This window comes from Tursiops truncatus, chromosome 5 (genome assembly GCF_011762595.2).
Source record: "Tursiops truncatus isolate mTurTru1 chromosome 5, mTurTru1.mat.Y, whole genome shotgun sequence".
NCBI lineage: Eukaryota > Metazoa > Chordata > Mammalia > Artiodactyla > Delphinidae > Tursiops > Tursiops truncatus.
Genome location: NC_047038.1, coordinates 133,536,052 through 133,554,036, shown reverse-complemented (window position 1 = coordinate 133,554,036; position 17,985 = coordinate 133,536,052). Strand labels below are relative to the sequence as shown.

The following is a 17,985-nucleotide window of genomic DNA, read 5'->3' as shown; positions in this document are numbered from 1 at the left end:
ATCAGTTGTCAATATAGAAAAAAATCTATATATTTCATTATTCCCTCCCCCTTCGGAAAAAAAAAAAGGAAAGAAAGGTAACGTCTCCGTAGTACTGGAAAAAATTCAGCTAACCTCAGCCTAAACAAATACAGAGGAGATTTTAAGCATACCTAACCCAACAAGTAGTTTTAAGAGTTATTTAAGGCAACTATCACTTTTATTTCCCCTGAAGCTATTTCTATACATTTTGTGAAGTCTGTATACCCTATATCACACTGGTGTAAACACCGAAGGATAAAACCCTGGCACTGTGATGTCTGTTGCTTAGCATTCTTAATATACTCATGGGGTTATGGTGAATATGTCTACTCATGACATGACGGATTAGACTTAATAGGAGATTTCTCCGTATATATACTAATTTGGTAGGTTTCTCCACTACAGTTAAATGTAAAGGCTCTCTGACATCCTTTTCATGTACTTCAGTTTTGCTTGAACCATATCTTAAAGAACTTTAAAACCTGACATGTTGTTGCATAATCGTTTTTCAAGAGATAGAACACTAACATAACAAGTGAGCATCCTTAATTTGAAGGGAAGAAAAAGGAATCCATTTGTCTACTTATTCTTTGATTGACCCACACTGATCAATTTCTTTTTCCTACATAGTGAGGCTACAGCTACAGATTTACAACTAAATTAAAATGGTACAAAATATTAACTCAGGCGGATTCACAAGGAATAGGTTTTACAACCTCAAATCGCTGTAAAGACAGAGAATATCAGTGCCCCTAATGCTGTCCATCTAAAGAACCCTCACAACTACCACTAATTTTACATTTAAAATAACTTTGCTAGGGACTTCCCTGGCAGTCCAGTGGTTAAGACTCCACGCTTCCACTGCAGGGAGCGCAGGTTCAATCCCTGGTTGGGGAACTAAGATCCCACATGCCATGCGGCGAAGCCAAAAAGAAAAAATAAAGTAAAATAAATTAACTTGCTTATATGGCAAGAAAAAAGAAAAGAATATGATGTATATACGAAATGAGCATTTTAGCCACATTCACAGAAACTTCCTGAAATGTTCTACTGACTTCTATCATTAATTTACATATGTGTTTTCAAAGATAAAATTATTTATTTAATAGCATTGCTTTGTAGAGCTACAGTAGGAGTCTTTCATTCAAAAGGGAGGTTTCTTTGGTATGATACTTGTATTTAAAATTTTAACATTTTACTAAAACATTTCTTCAAGAAAACTTCATGAATTCATAAAATTAAATGCTATGGTAAAAAATATCTTCTTCCTCCAACAGAAAAATAATATATCCACTTAAAAATAGAAAGAATTAGAAAGCTCAATATGCATTATTGTTTTCTACACACATTTTATGAGAACTAATCTTGCTTTATCTGCTTGGTTCAAAATATCGCAGTGTAATCTATTGCATATACATATGAAATAGGTCCTGGCAATGTGCACATTAGATTCACATAAGAAATTCTTTAAGTTCTCAGGATGAGCTCTGCCCACCTCTTGTGAAGTAGTGCATTGTATCATAACTTTTGATGTATTTCTTCATGCAACTTAATTGTTATCTTAGTCTGTTTTTACTACTAAACAGAAAAATCCAAGTAATTTAGGCGGTCATATTGTTTACTCGTTTAGGGTAAAATAAGTTTGATTTACCATTTCCAGCAAAATCCCAAATCATATGTGACAAGAGGGGAAAAAAGTATGTGGAAATGTGCTATGTATACACCACAGCTGTCTCCTAAGGAGAAGGCTGCCCTGTGTTTTACTGAACACTTTGGTGAGTTAGCTTAAGGACCTCTGAGGGCAGAAGCAAGAGCTATTTTACTTTGCATAATAAAACTCAGGAGGCAGATCTGCAATGTAGAGTGTTTCTAAATTACATGTTATCAGTGCTCCATTGATTTCTTCAGTGAGGAATGCCATAGAATGAATCTAGTTAGAGGCTTTTATTAAATCCTAGAGCTTGGAGTCTACTAATAATACCTGTACAAACTTTTTATTTTTAAAAAAATAATGAAATCCTTATATTTCAAACACAGCTTGCTTTTAAATCCACCCTTATTTCCCATACAATAAAAATATTACATAGCTAATATGGGATAGTAATCTGACCAAGTGAACATTCTGTCAAAAGAGGGGCTAGCATACTTGATTCATCCACTTTGGGCTCTTTCCTTACTAGGCTCATATAGAGCCTGTTAATGCTGGGCAGAGACCAAGTGGGGAATCAGACGAGATTCTCTAACTCAAGAAATAATGAAGATAACAAACTGAACACACACACACAACACTAGGCTACAAGCAGTCGGTGATTCTCTGTCTAAGCATTTTACACTCCATGTGTGGGCTGTACCAATATGCTAAAGAAGGTGGGAAGTACTGCTTAAGATAAAAGCAAATCCAGTAACCATAATGAAAAAAGAAGAATGGCATGACAGGTCAAAGCTTGAAAAGTATAACGTGTTTACTTCTTTAGAAATAAGATGAAGAAAGTTAGCACGTGTTATGTAGAAGCAGCTTTGCATCCTTGTAAGAATGGTGGAGGGTTTGCCGACGATGAATTGCATATGCATGTGCATACACACTCTTAAAAGTATAAAACTTCTTTAATAAACAATCTATGACTGTCTTGTTTTTTAAGATAGTGCACTAGGCTCTGAGAATTTAGGGAACTGAGAGGTCCTGACAGTCTAGAGTTTGTGTTTTCGTAGAGTGGAGAGGGAAGGAAGAAGCTCAGAGAAACTGGAAAAGCGAAGGTCATGGTTTCAGGATTTATACGTGCTTCAGATATTCACTATTTAAGAGCATAGCTAGATAGAAAAAGTTCCAACTCCTGGGATATTTAAACCCTATTTGTTTGTTAGTTTATTTCTCTGTGGTAGGAATTGGCATATAAGCATGAAGGGAGCAAAAAAATAATTGAATCTCACTGAACTGTGACGTTGCCAGATTGTTATCTAGGAACCGTGTTTGGAAACAATTTTTTTTTTTTTTTGGAAACAATTTTAATTGCTGCTCATCATCCTGATAATGTACTTTTCCTAAAAAGACGTGAAACAACTCATATTTTCAATTTCTGATGTGTTTGGGCTTCAGTGTAACCAGATAATTTTAGTGCTTCATCCACCTGGCCTGTCCATGAATCAAGTCACAAGTGTAGAGTTGTCTTGATATATGGCCAGCCATATATGTAATTTTGCTTTAACAGATTTGATAAATTATGAGGGAGAATGATATACTTTACTAACTTTCACTTTCACAGAATGTTTATTTTTTCCCTTAGAGAAGCTTTAAGGAAACATATATCAAACCCAATCCCTTCTTAATCATTTTCTTACTATAACTTATAAAGAAAAAGGAGTGCTAGACACCTCTCTCCAGACTACCACGGTGCCCGCTATGTGTTATTTCCTCTTTCTTCGCCCTTTGAGTGGCAACATAGCCATTGGCTGTGCAGGGATTATGGCAGATCTGACCCTGGATAATCCCTTAGCCACTTATTGCCGTATTTGATTGCAATCACTCATCGACATTTGAGGGTCCTAAAAGAGTGACTCCAGTTACCATCTTCGTGTTTTCCAGCCCACCCACATTGAAGAATGACACTGAGGTCCACTTTCCATAAGATTCCTGAACTATCCAATCTGAGACATTCACTGGAACCAACTTCACCTCAGCGTATGTGCTAGGGAAGAGAGGAGTATATCAGGAAGAAACTCTTGGAACATTATTTGTTTGCTTATTTGTTTGTTTTGGTTAGCAAGTCAAGTTCAGAAAAAATCAGAGCGTGGAAACTGACATTTTCAGATTTTTATAGAAGTGCCTGTTGCTTTCAAGGTCTCCCTGTCACACTGTGATTTACAGATACACTCTATTCATCTTATTGTTTATCATGTAATCACTGATTGAAACACACACACGCACACCATCCCAACTATAACCATTACTTTTAAGACACTATGCAGTCAACCAATCACCCCTAAAGAAAAATGACAATAATAAAAATATCATTTTCCCAACTGCTCCATTTTCCTCTCAAGAAAAAGGAGTACTTTAAAGGTAGATTTCTAGAGAAATGTAACCCAAAGGAACAGGAGAAGTAGTTGGAAATTCCAGACAATAAGATCAAATGTGGTGTCGGGGGTGATTTCAAGGGTAGGTAGGCAAGCCTTTCAAAACATCTCGGATAGCAATAATGTTACCTAAGCTGCTATCTTCCCTTTCTATATATAGAACTAGTCCTGGGGTAGGTAGTAAATCAGAAATGATTGCCTTCTTGTATTTACTATAAGCATCCTCTGTGCCAATTTACACCGACCTGCTTGAACTGGATGAGATTAAACTCCAGTTGCACTCCAATTTGAAAGTGGGCAAGAGATGGGAGAGGTGTGATTTACAGATGGTACGAGGGTCAGACTGTACATACATCTTTTTACATCAACTGACACCTGTTTTCAATTGTATCAAAGGTATTGTTCTAGTCAGTGAAAATTTTAAGGAATTTCTATTTATAGCCCTAACTAGTCCAAATGTTAGCTATGCCCTTGTATTTAGGTAAAAATATCTTGACGGTAATATTTTTTCTTTCCTTTCAGCTATTTTTATTCATGACAACTCGAAACCTCTAAGAAAAACTTCTGCTAACTTTTGGATTTGTTGTAGCATTACTTCGTGGCCTTCTTAGTGTCTTGCACTAAGCTTTGTCAAATTTCCCTGCTCTGAACCACATTGCCTCCTTCTAGTTCTCGCTTTCAGCCCCCCTACTACCAAAAATAAACCACTTGTGGGAGAATTATCTAAGATTTTTCGAGGGAGATCCAGTGGAATTGTTTCTTCACTCATTGCTTGACTACCTGCTACCCATGTTTCTCTTCCTATTCTGTCGATTTTCCTCACCGCTCCAATCTTCATACAAAAATTAAAAAGAAATATGGTAACATGATAAATTACTGCCAAACCTATTGTTTTTCACTTCTTATAGGCAAATTCTAGTAGCACCTGCACAGAAAGTTGTAATCTTTACGTATATTACAAGAAACTGACATTTAAATTTTTCTCTCTTCAAAATGGTGCCAAAAATAAGACACAATCAATTAGGTAAATGTCCGTTCTTTTTGAGATTTGATCTTTAACCCAACCATTGTAACACAACCATTTTTCTGAAAAAAATAAACTTATTTTAAAATTATTTTTAAATTTCTGGCTAATTAAAAAATTGATAACAAAAACCATGAAATTCCCATGCACTGGCCATATCATAAAAATTTTAAGAGTAGTAGAACTATAATATTATTCAAATATATCTATGTACATGTAATGATATAATAACTTAATTCTTTGGATTCAAATTATGAGTAAAATAATGAAACATGTTGCTTTACATTTGTAGAGCACTTCTGATTAAAAAGATAATGAATTATTTCAATTTCTATGACATTAAATAGATATCATTGACTCTTCTGAGAATTACACATGCATTTTTATTTTTAATAGTCTCTTTTAATCTTACCTATCTGGATATTTTTGTACACAGAAGAAGATAAAATTATAAATTAAAATTCTTCATATAAGAAATTAATATTTCTCAGGTCATTATAAAACACTCCTTTTGTAATGCATAATCTCTTCAACTTTAGAACTATGATTCATGTTTCATTAATGACTTGTTGAAATTTAAGATTTTTTCAAGAAAATTTTCTCTTAACTGCCAGTCTGAAAATTGTCCGTTTAGGATACATTGCCAGTTAACTGGATGCACGAGTTATTAATGTGAAAAGTGCATCAGTTATTACATATTCAATGACTTATTTTAGTTAAGAAAACGTAAGATATAAAATGTTTTATTCTTACTTAAAAGCAATAAGGCATATAATTGTACAGTGATTTAAATCAATGTATTTCAATAAGCATCAGAAAACCATTTGTGTTATTAACTAAATTTCAAGTAATTTATATTTTCTCTAAATATTTAGGGGGTGGATTAGCCAACTCACACTCAGATATATTAAAAATATCTAATATGGAGTTTTAATAACCTTTTAAAAATGAACTCTGAGTCAGTAAGTATTAATCAGTCCCTTTCAGAAGCTCAGGAACTATGGGGGAGACAGGAGTGTAATATACCCTCTCTCATCTTCCAGGAAGTTTAGTTTAAACTAACCTGGATTCACAGTTGGAGCTAATAGACACCAGGCTTAAAGAATGTTGCATGCTGGTCTCGAGTTTTTGTGCACCATCTCTGGGCAAGCGTTCATATTCAAGAAAGAGACAAGGACGCCAGCTCGGTTCATTAGCCAGAGCTCAACACTTTAGAGACCATTTTGATTTAGACCAAACTTAGGTTGCATTGGTGTGTCTGGCTGAGCTCAGCCTAGGGCTCAGGTAATCTTCTGTTGTCTAAAGAGAAGGAATGTGTAAGTAACAATAAAACCCAAAGAAGTTATTTTCATTAATAAGCTCTTATGCTATAGTATAAAATAGAAATAATGGTATGTGGCCTGGACTGTGTCAGGTGGAATGGGATGGAATTCAGCTGAGGAGCTGAATGAATGGGTGGTACCAGGCCAACATTCTCAGGCATTTTTAAAGTGAAAATTAATCTCCTGAAATTCAAATTTCTCAGGACACTCAGAAAGGTACCTACATTAGGCTCTGAAGAATTTCTACAGTGCTGAGAACTTCAAACTGTCTTAAAAAGTGAAATAATGATTCACATTATTTTAAAATAATGATTTAAAAATAAAATCCAAATAATGATTGGTTTTTTTAAGCTACAAGTTTATCTTTTAGTATAGATGTGAAGTAATTTTGTTTCTCTTAAATTCTTCAGTTTTGATTTACATTACAGACTAAACAAACCTGAAAATTATAGATAACAGAAAAAAAAAAAAAAAAAAAAGAAACCAAGCAGAGAAAAAAGAAAACTTTTAGCAAAACTGTAGCTAATTGCAGGGTAGCCCTTCCTCCAGTGTAGATTATGAGTAGTTTCGACACTACTATTATGGGCAGCTTAATTTTCAAACATTATGTTACTGCAGTCCCTAGAAAGAAATGAAGTAAGCTGACTTAAGTCACATTTGCCAACGGCAAATGGTGCTGCTGGGGCATTCAGGCTGAGATCTGTCTGACGGGAGATGTAAGACCTTCTTCCTATTTACTGCTTCCATACACACCATTCCTGTGTGCTTGATGCCGTGCTGGCGGCCTGTCAGATCTTGTGTTAGACGCTGAGAAATCAGGTACATAAGAAATACCTTCTTCCCTCAATACTATGTAGTCTGGTTTAGGAAAGAGTGTAACACTTCCTTTTTTATTTCCATTCTTGTGAGAAACATGAATTAAGTGCCTACCAGTTTTGAGGCACTAAGGATATAAAATCCTGACTCGTGCCCAGAAGTTTTTCAGACACAGGAGATATAAATTATTTGAAATGAGAGAGTAGCAATCTGAGAGAAATGCAGATTAGTGTGATGAGGGGTCAGAGGAAGAAAACTAATATTAATTAAATGCATATTATGTGTCAGACCTTCTGCCTGGCCTGGAATATACACTCAACACAACAGTCAGAAAACAGTCTCAAATTCTGTTAAAGACAATTCTTAAAAAGAGCAACCTCAGGACACAAGCCACATTTAGGTAGGAAAAAATGTTCCATGAATTGGTAAGAGAAAAGACCATATCTATCCTTCAGGTTTTCCTGATGTGGAAAAGATCCCCATTATGTTAAAAATACTTTTCACATTTAACAGTTTCGTTTTGGAAACGCGTGCTAATTTTTACTCTTACTTTTCACTTTAGCAGTCGGGATAATTACTGTGAAATAGGATTTATGATGATCATTCACATTCATTAAAATGGGACTCTATATGCTGGTAGAATTGCTATAACTTAATATAGGATTCTGACAAGTATTGGCAAAACACCTATGCATTTGACTCTATATCCCTAAAAGAAATAAAGACATTTAAAAATATCCTCAAGCATACTTTTCAGTGTTTCTCACAATATATAGAAATAACTGAAATAAAATTTTGCCTTATATGTGTTCACATTATTTGCATGTTCCTCTAATTATTATTATCTCCAACTTCAGCTCTGTAGTAATCATTTTGACCCTCAAGAGATGTTATGTTCTGACAGCATATTATACAATACATACAAGCCCAGAATCCCACATGGTACTCACTGCATCCAGACAAAGTTGAACTCCTGCCTCTAGTAGCGAACTTACCTTAATGATCCAATATACTTGTTACAGGGGAAAAGACATACCCCCGATGGTACACTATTAACCGTATGTGTCATAGATACAGGAGTTTTGACCCAAAGAATTGTGTTAACAGTGCAGTTAAAAAAAAATAAGCAAAGTTGATAACAGTATATTAAATACAGTAAATAGGGAATAGGAGAATGAGATAAATAAAAGCAAATGTTACATATTAAATTATTTACCAGTAATAATTTATCAGTAACTTGAAAATAACAAAAAGATATTTATTAAACATATCACTCAATGTCAATTAAATAAAATTTTATCCTCAACAGATAAGTATAAGAACATTATATATTTTTTAGATATCACCTCAAGAGGGGCCATTTTCAGTTTCTCTGCTGATTTCTTCAGTCTCTTAACTCTTGCACTCAGACCTAAAGATTATTACTTTAATGCAAATGCAAATACTTTTCAAATATGCTTCATTTTCAATAAGTTCTACTTATTTTCCATAAAAACACTGTGACAGTATATTATAATTTTTAATCACTTCATTGCTGAGCACATAATAGGTATTCTGAAATAATAATCAGTTGCTTGACAAATATATTAAACTCTTTGAAAACATATACTTGGCTGTCCGAAGTTTCTGTATCATAACTTGACTGTGAGCCCCAATTCTAATTTATGAATTTCCCTTTTTATTTTTGCAAGTTGAATTTTTCACTCTTTCAGAATTCTTACAACTCCAACTTTTAGACAAGAAAATTTTCACGTTAATTCAAGAGAAACAAATATACACAAGAACCAAATAATGGCTCATATAACATATCTGAAGCAGTTTCCTCCCATCCAAATCCCCTTGAAATAGAGAATAAAATATTTGTTTGGTTCAGATTCACGAACATTGCTAAGCAATACTTTAAATACTTAAATGAAGTATCAAGAGACATAGTATTAGAAATTGTGAATATCTAAAGTCTCCCCCTGTTAAGTATTTAAACCACTTCTGTGAACCTTTAGAGTGATGCCATTAGGAGTTATTATTTTTTACCTCTTGTGAACACACAGAGAGATATAACACGCCCACACATTTTCTCAAAGTGCAGACCTCACACATTTCATTTCAACTTACTATACGCCCTGATACAATGTTATATTCATTTCTATATGGGCAAAACAATACAAGAATGTTCTTCTAACATGTTGAATAGATGTTGATGTGAGTGGCCCTCTTCTCTGAAAGGAACTCAGGCCAAGTTCCAACATTTTGCAAAAGCCTAATCTAAAGACCTTAAGAGCAATTTGCCAAAATATTAACCATAAGATTGATTTAAAAATGCAAGCATACTTTTATAGATTCACTTCTCAATTACACATAAAAGGGAAGAGAAGACAGGAAATTCATCACTAATGTTGCTCAATAAAAGTTCATCAAGCAGACGAGACAGAGCTCCAGAACAATTATGTGTGTATCTGTGGTATAACTGAATTTTTCTGTTGGTGATTTCCCGTGGCTTCCTACCAAGATTAGAGAGAAATCTACAAGCTAATGCTCGTCCGCGCACTCACCTCACGTGGGTGATGAGGAGGGAGGCGGTGGGGATGAAGAAGTCGTCCGCTCGGTCGAACTGCTTTCCCACGGGCTGGGTGTGGATGGTGTGATGTGGCGCGTCCCCGCTGGCCAGGGTTATCACCTAAACACAGCACCACATTTAGATCTTGGCCGTGCAGGCCCTTAATGGGATCAGAGATGAAATAAATCTCTGGCGGTTGTTTGCATAGGCTCTTTGTTTTCAACCTCAAAATTAGTACATTGTTAAGCAAACTGCAATTCTGCGTTTGCTTATTTTCAGTGTAAAAGTTTCTAAAAGAAAAAAAATGGGAAACATCTTTTTCTTGAACAATTTCTGCCTAAAAGATAAAATAATATACATATAGGTAACTCCTGCATTATAAAAATGTTATTGCTATAATAAGAGATATGAAAGCAAGCGTACACATGACGTAAATGAGATGCTGGCTTTCTTTTCTTTCTTCCTTCTTCCCTCCCTCTCTTCCTCTCTCTCCCCCTTCCTTCCTTCTTTCCTTCCGTCCTTCCATCCATCCTTCACAACTTGATTGAGGAATAAATGATATATTAAAAAAAAAACCTCCCCCTCCTATACAACAGAGTTGTAAACATAGGACAGAAAACTCTAAAATATATCATTTGAAATATTTTTGCTCTTAGAAATCTTAGAATAGATTTACATATTTTAAAAATTTCCCTTTTATAAATTGAAAACGATAAAGTTGAATACGTTTTAATCAAAGAGGTCTCTTCTAACTATTCGTCATTAATTGGTTTTTAAAACTTTCATAGTTCATTAAAGAAAAGATCACTACATTTAAGCTCTTTTATCCCTTATATCCCATTTTGCATGAAATTCTATCAGTTCTTTCTTCTGATTTCTCATACCTTCACAGCTGTCCTATTGTCCCTGCTGCACAACCATTGTTCTGTGTTAGCTTTTTAAAGTATTTTCCTGCCTTTATTTTACCCCTTTTAAATCCTTTCTACATATGGGCACCAAGCAAACTTCTTAAACTTTTGACTGCCTAAGTTAAATAGACTATCTTCCCTCAAAACTGAGTGTCTTCCTTTGGTTTTTAGGACAGAAGGAGATAGCATTTTTAGTTTTAGATTTTTTTTCACCCTAAAAAGTTAATTTTTGTTTATTGCAATGAGCATAATTTCATTGAGTTACATTGGGAATTGCCAAGTTCAAGAAAATAGAGTAATTATTATAATAGTCAAGAAAGGCTCAGTCATGTTATAGTTACAAACCGAAACAAAGCAGAAACAAATCTTTACTTCTTTACTACTTACTTCTTTATTTTTTAATAATAAAGACTTTTGTTTCATACCTCTTACTTTCCTAGAGGGCTTTGGTAGGATATCTATTGTTTTTAGCGTTTTTAATTCTGATTTCCATGCGGAAAGAGCAGCTAACTACCTTGAATGTTTCCATTTATGAAAGACCTCTTTTGCCAAAACTAATCATATGGCCTCACCCAACCAAAAGAAGCCCCCCCCACCATGTGCCCAGAGGAAGAGAGAACCAAAGTATGTGATAACGCTTTAAACGTACTCTACCTATTTTATTAATGAGTAACAGTGAGAAAGTCCTCACTGGATTTTAGCCATTCATAATTATGCCTATAAGACTTTAATAAAACTCAACAGGGGTAATAACAATGGAACTCCCCAAATTTTCTTCCCTTTAGATTGTATAGAGGTACATAATTCTCAAGCTGCATGTACGTGTATTTGAAATTAATAATAATACTTAGACTGACAGCAGCAATAATAATACTTACTGAGAGCTTGCTATGGGCCAGGTAACACTTAAACAACACTGTAATGTGTGTATTGCATCCCAAACTTAATGACGCAAAAATATTTCACGCCACTGAAGGCAGATTAACTGGACCTCTCTTCTGCGCTTGGCACCGTCCTAGGTTGTAAAAAATACAAAGCCACTTCCCCAGTTCCTCTCAGTCTGGACTTTGATGGGTTGAGGTCCTTCTCGTTGCTGGAATTGAGCAGGGAGTGGTGAATTGCCAGGTTCAGGACTGAGCTCACTGAAGGACACAGATTGATCTGTGATGTACCTCAATCAATAAGCCCAATCTTGCAACAATTCTGAACTCATTTCTAACAGCATCCTGCTGCTGGCCTGTCTTTATGTGATGCCTGCTGCAAACCCAGAGCTACCACCTCCCACTGTCACACCATCGGGCTGGGTCCTACTTCCTGGCCAATGGAAGAACGCAAGGACTTTATTCCAAGTTGTTTCCTGGGGATATTTTCTTTTCTAATTGTTGTGCGTTTACAAGACATTACATACAGGTTCCAAAACTGTGCAGATGACAGACTAATGAGTTTTAGATTTTTACAGAATTTCTTAAGCTTTCATAAGACATAAGTGCTCTTTAAAAAGAAAAACATACTATGATAAATATTCAGACTTCATCTGAGAACACTAGATGGAAAATCACTGTCTTAAATACCTAAAATTATGACAGTTTATGGGTATTAATTAATTAATTATAAATGTCACAGAAAATAAAACATATTGCTTTCATAATCAACAAAGATGTACAGATTTAATTATACTCAACAGGAAAACACAAAGGAGGGCTTTCAGATCCTTGATAAAATGTTTTGCACCTTCAAGGGTGAGAGGGTCCCATTATAAGATATAACACATTAGGGCTAAAAAGTTACTTCCTAGCCCTCAAGACCTGGCGTCAATCTCTCTTTCCAGTCTAATCTTTCACCATCATGGCACAGGGACACTCTAGCAAAAATGAGAGTTTGACCATGTTTTTGGTTTCAGTTCAGTTTCTCCAGAGGAAAATCTGTTCCCCTTTCAAACAAATCTCAAATCCCATTTCTCTCGAAGATATTTTCTGGTAATCCTGTTGGGAGACGATTATCCATAAATATCTTGACGTTTCCGCAGAGTCAAGTCTTTCTGAGCAAAAAGCACGCCACCTTGGTTAAAGGATGATCGTGCAGCAAAAATGCCTTTGGAAGCTAGAAACAGAGTATTTCTCCTGAGAGATTTAGAGACTTAATTCCTCTGAGCCAATTACTGAGGTGCCAGGGTACTGACCTTCCCCTCCTCTCCCTGGAGAAGATTTGCATGCTTTCCAGACTAATAATCTCTTCTCTCTCACATGAGACGGTGGGTTGAGGTGCCAGCAGCCTAAAATAACTTAGAGACACATGATTCCAGGCTCCTCCTGCAGTAGGACTGTGCTGGTCATGAAGGGTGACACTAGCCTCTCACCACATCACCCCATAGGGGTTGGGGCCAGAGAATAAATACTAACAGGCTGCATGGGTAAGAAACAGTCTGTTCTCTGATCCAGAGACCCTGTGTTTCCTGTCAGTCTGTCTATCATCTATGATCTATATATCTATCTATCTATCACCTATTTATCATCTATCCGTCTTATACATACATAAATACACACACACTCTCTTCATGTAAATAAGTCTTGTTGTATGTCGTATTTTAAGAGTAATTCTCAGTCCTTACATTTTATTTTATATTTTCAGTTGTGAAACTAACCTTTCACTTCCACCCACCAAGTATTTTAAAAATTCACTAAATCTTATTAGCATGATTTTTATTAGACATTCAGAGAAAAAGAACCTGTTTTTAGATGGCTGGACAATGTGTGGGAAGTTTCTCATCAACTCTACAGATAGTCACTGTCAAAATGTGTATATATGTATATATACCTCTATCTGTCAATTTCTCATGTAAACAATTTCAAAACATAAGCAAATTTCACAAAAATGACAGTACATATTCCCAATTAGAAGTGAACCTGCACTCAGATAGTAAAGTACTATGTGTTTGGAGAACACTGGGGACCTGCTTTGAGACTCTGTCTAACTCTCCTGGTCTCTATCTCACAGGACCCACCCTCCAGGCCCCATTTAAAACAGATGGAAACAAGAAAATTCTCATGAAAATTCGAGGGAGGTAGGAAACGTAAATCATAATATTTTTTTCTTAATAGCTTCAGCTTTAGGTTATTCTTTTTGCATATAAATCTAATGTTTGGAACGTCTGAACTAAAATATTTTCCAAGCAAAAAGGTACTTGAGAATCAACATTTTTTTCCCTTACTGTGAAGATCTAGGTGGAAGAATATCATCGTTAAATGGTTATGTGTCCAATTAGATATTGAAAGGTTTAAAAGATCATTATTTTCTCAAATACACTGAAATGTACTTACCTGTAGTGTTGGAGAAGTCTTTTCCATGGTACCCCAGCTTAGCACCCAGACTTGATCATGTGATTTGTCGTAGTGTAATTTAACAGGGATGGGGTCTGTGCTTACTGCCTGTAATAGATAGAAGTTGAAAAAGTTTTCAGACCGAAATATTAGTTTAAAACTAGGCCAAAAATTATAGAAAAATCCAAGAGTTTAGATGTCAGATTAAAAATGTATGTTGCCAATTATCTAATTTTCTAAACCTTTATTTGATTAATTTGGAAATATAATACTTTACTCAAATATATTTTTGCACAATTTTATATAGTCTTACATTCATTCATTACCTATGCAAATTCATTACCTATGCAAATAATGGAGAAGCTATTTAGAAACTCAAGATATAAATGATTAATATGTGCATTTTAATCAACTGTTGAGTACAGGTAAGAACTATATTTATACTATTAGATTTTTCTATCCCACTGCTGGTTATGGGACTTGACCATTTATAATGCTAACATGCCAACAATCTGATACATGGTTGTAACTCTAATAACAGATTACCTAATTTAGTTTCCTTAATGAGAAGTCTAAAGCCACAGAAAAAGAAGCAGCAATTTTCTGTATCGTACTTGATATGGTAAATGTATTTTTCTGCTAATATTTATAATATCTAGCATTTACTGAAAACAAAACTTCCAAAACACGCATTGCTGCCAGAAAGTTATTTCACTCACCTTAATTCCAAGCTATTTATATCATAAACTAATACCTTTTAGAAGTAATTTCCTGCAATATTAATAGTTACACATTTTCTAATTTAATAACATAGAACAAATTGTTTTCAGTAAAACAACCTTTATCCAATATTGAAAACGTTTCTTTCCAAGCTCTATTGAATATCCTTAGAGAATTTCCCAAGTCCTAGTTTATAATGTAATTCTCTTCTCAGTGGATTAAAAGTTGTAGTTGAATATATAGAGATTCATATTTTAACTAACACTTTGGCAATTTAGTCTTAGTAAAGTATTTCTTTTCTGAAATCTTGCCCTGTATTTTATCTATTTAAAATTCTCAATATTCTTGGATTAGAATTAATTACTGGATTTCTGAAAAGACCTATTTAAGCATTTCTGTATTAGTGTCCTCACCCCTTTCTCTCTGGCTAACAGAGCCACGATAACATTTTGGGTTCAGGTGGGCAGTGATGTTCTAAGGGAAGGTAGCCCACCTGAGGACCAGCAGAGATTTAAGCCAATGACTAATCTTATTCCCCTTTGACATGGGTGAAATTTCCCCGACTCCCTAGAGGTGAGGGGTAGTCACATGGCATATCCTAGTTTACACATTGTGAAGATTAAGGTGATGAATGATTTCTGAGAGTGAAGCATTTCCATCAAAAGAGACAATAGCAGGAGGAGACCCCCATGCACCACACTTTCTCCTTCTTCCTGCTTTGAATGCTGTCAGATGAGGATATTAAGCCTCAATTTCTAAAGCCATTTTGAGGTCATGAAACAATAAGCTTAAGAAGGAAAAGCCACCACTTTGAGGATTTAGCAGGAGAAACATGAAAGGAGACTGAATTCTCCATGATAGTCTTGAACTGCGGCACAAACCTAGAATAACTATCCCGAGACTTGATGCTATTTGGGATAACTATAAAGTTCTATTGCTTGAGGAATAGCTGGTCTGGTATTTGGTGAATCGTACTCAAGTGAATGCCAGACGTTTCATTTCGATTCTTCATGTACTGATCAATAATTTCAACGGGTATATAGCAAAAGAGCCATCATTAATCATTACACTAATAACAAGGCAGTAAGATTCCTTTGATTTTTCAAATTTTTCCCTTTATATGTTAAACCTGATCTATGTAGGATTATAATAGCCTATTTTGCATGCAACTTAAAATGGAATAATCTTTAGGCATTTAAAAAGTTAAAGATAAAATAATTCAATAGGCAACAGAAGCAGCAATAACAAAAAGACCTCATTGTTAATCAATTGTTAGGATATGGTTATAAAAATAGCAAAGATCCTTAGATAACTTTATAAAGTAGGGAACAATTTGAATAAAAATTTTCCGTTTGCCAGCTCTCATAAATTTCTCTTCTTTCCACTTGGCCCTTCATAACTATTATCTTGTAAGGACATACCACGATCCATAGGTTCTGTTAATGTCCCCATAAGACGTGATAAGAAAACTGAGACACTTATCTTACCGGCAGTCATCCAGCCAGTGAACAGCAAGCCTGGGATCTGGGTCTGAGTTCTTTCCCAAAGTGGGAACCTCCCTACCTATGAAAGACCATTCCTCCTAGTGGACAGTTTCATTCCTGACAATGTTTGGATATGCTGCCCTATTATTTATGCTTCATAGATAAGAAACATTCTTTGGGGTTTTTTTCTTTTGGAGGGTGAAGAGAAACCCACGGGACCCAAGTATATGCAGTATCATTTGTATAAGCAGTACAATCCCAGGGGAGAATCACTGAGAGGCAGTATACACCATGCTTATGAGCATGTATTCTGAAGCTGACTTCAAATCTTAGTGTCTTCACTTAAATTTAAATAATAATAATAACTTGGGAACTTACTAACGCTTTCTGTGGCTGTTTCCTCTACAATAAAATGGAGACAGTAATAACACCTACTTCAGAGGGTCGTTGTAAATACTGGGTGAGGTAGTAAATATAAAGTGCTCAGGTATGCCTGATGAATGCTAAACACGATGGAAATACCACTGCTCCTACTATTAGAAAGACTAACGGAACTAGAGTATTTTCATGACAGCATTATAGTGTTTTAGAGATGTAATGCCCTTATTTAGCAAATGAAGAAACTAGAAGAGGTTATTTACTTTAATAATCACAGTCTCTGTCCTGGAAGAGTTTATAGGTGAGAGGGTGAAAGAATTTAAAATAACTTGATGCATGTCACAAAATAAAAATAAGGGCCAAATGCCTTGGAAGCTCAGAGGAAGAAGTACAGAGCAGGATGGGGGAGAAGAGGAAGTGAGGCTTTAATTGAGCCTTAAAGTATAAACATTTTCTTTTATAAATGGCAGGACAGAGACAATTTTTTATTTATCTTATTATTTTTAAATTGGGATATATTTGCTTTACAATGTTGTGTTAGTTTATGCTGTACAAAAGAGTGAATCAGCTACATGTATACCTATATCCCCTCCCTCTGCATCTCCCTTCCACCCCTCCCATCCCACCCCGCTAGGTCATCACAGAGCACTGAGCTGAGCTCCCTGTGCTACACTGCAGGTTCCCACTGGCTATCAATTTGACACATGGTAGTGTATTTTTTAAAGTTAAGTTATGAGAATATATTTCAGGAGGTGTCAGAAGGCAGTTCACAATTAAATTCCTTCAAATAAGTGAAGATACGTTTTTAAAGGAAGAAAATATCAATTTTCAAAACAACTTCTCAATTTGAAAGGAAAAATCTATTTACAAGTTCTCAAGTGTGCAGATACAAAACGTTTTACGGAGGAAATGTTGACATGGTTTTCAGCCAGGAAATCATACAACAATGACAAAAATATGTGCAAACAACCGTATTCAGGATCATCTTTCCATAACCCAGTTTTCAGTCAAAAAACAGAAATTTTCCTACATAAATGGACAATGTTTGAAAGGGATAAATTACAGGTGTTGACTTTTATAAAATATCTGCTGGTCTACTTTGGAAATTACTCTAAACGTTCAATTTAGACCATTAGCTTCTGAAAAAGAGAAAGGCACTATATTTGACACACACAAGAAATTCGTGCCACAAGTAAGCCTGTAAGCCTGTGTTATAAAACAGATCTTATTTTTGAAAAAGACAGTATAGAGTCTATTATCCTTAATGGTCCTTTCTCCTCTACTTCCCATCCTCACGCCCCAGCTGGACCTGCCTTCCAAACGCTGAGCCCTTTGCAGCTCCTGCCCTGCTTAGACCACATAGGGGCCTC

At 35.3% G+C, this 17,985-nt stretch overlaps 1 protein-coding gene across 3 annotated transcripts in view; it reads right to left on the bottom strand.

The window, feature by feature from the left end:
* Positions 1-17,985, bottom strand: part of FSTL5 (follistatin like 5) — a 615,591-nt gene that overhangs the window by 31,780 nt on the left and 565,826 nt on the right. For all 3 annotated transcript variants that reach the window (XM_019926751.3, XM_019926752.3, XM_019926753.3), the window contains 2 exons: positions 14,034-14,141; positions 9,804-9,928 (listed from right to left, as the gene is read on the bottom strand). In XM_019926751.3, the coding sequence (XP_019782310.2) occupies positions 9,804-9,928; positions 14,034-14,141 (233 nt within the window). The remainder of the gene's footprint in view (positions 1-9,803; positions 9,929-14,033; positions 14,142-17,985) is intronic.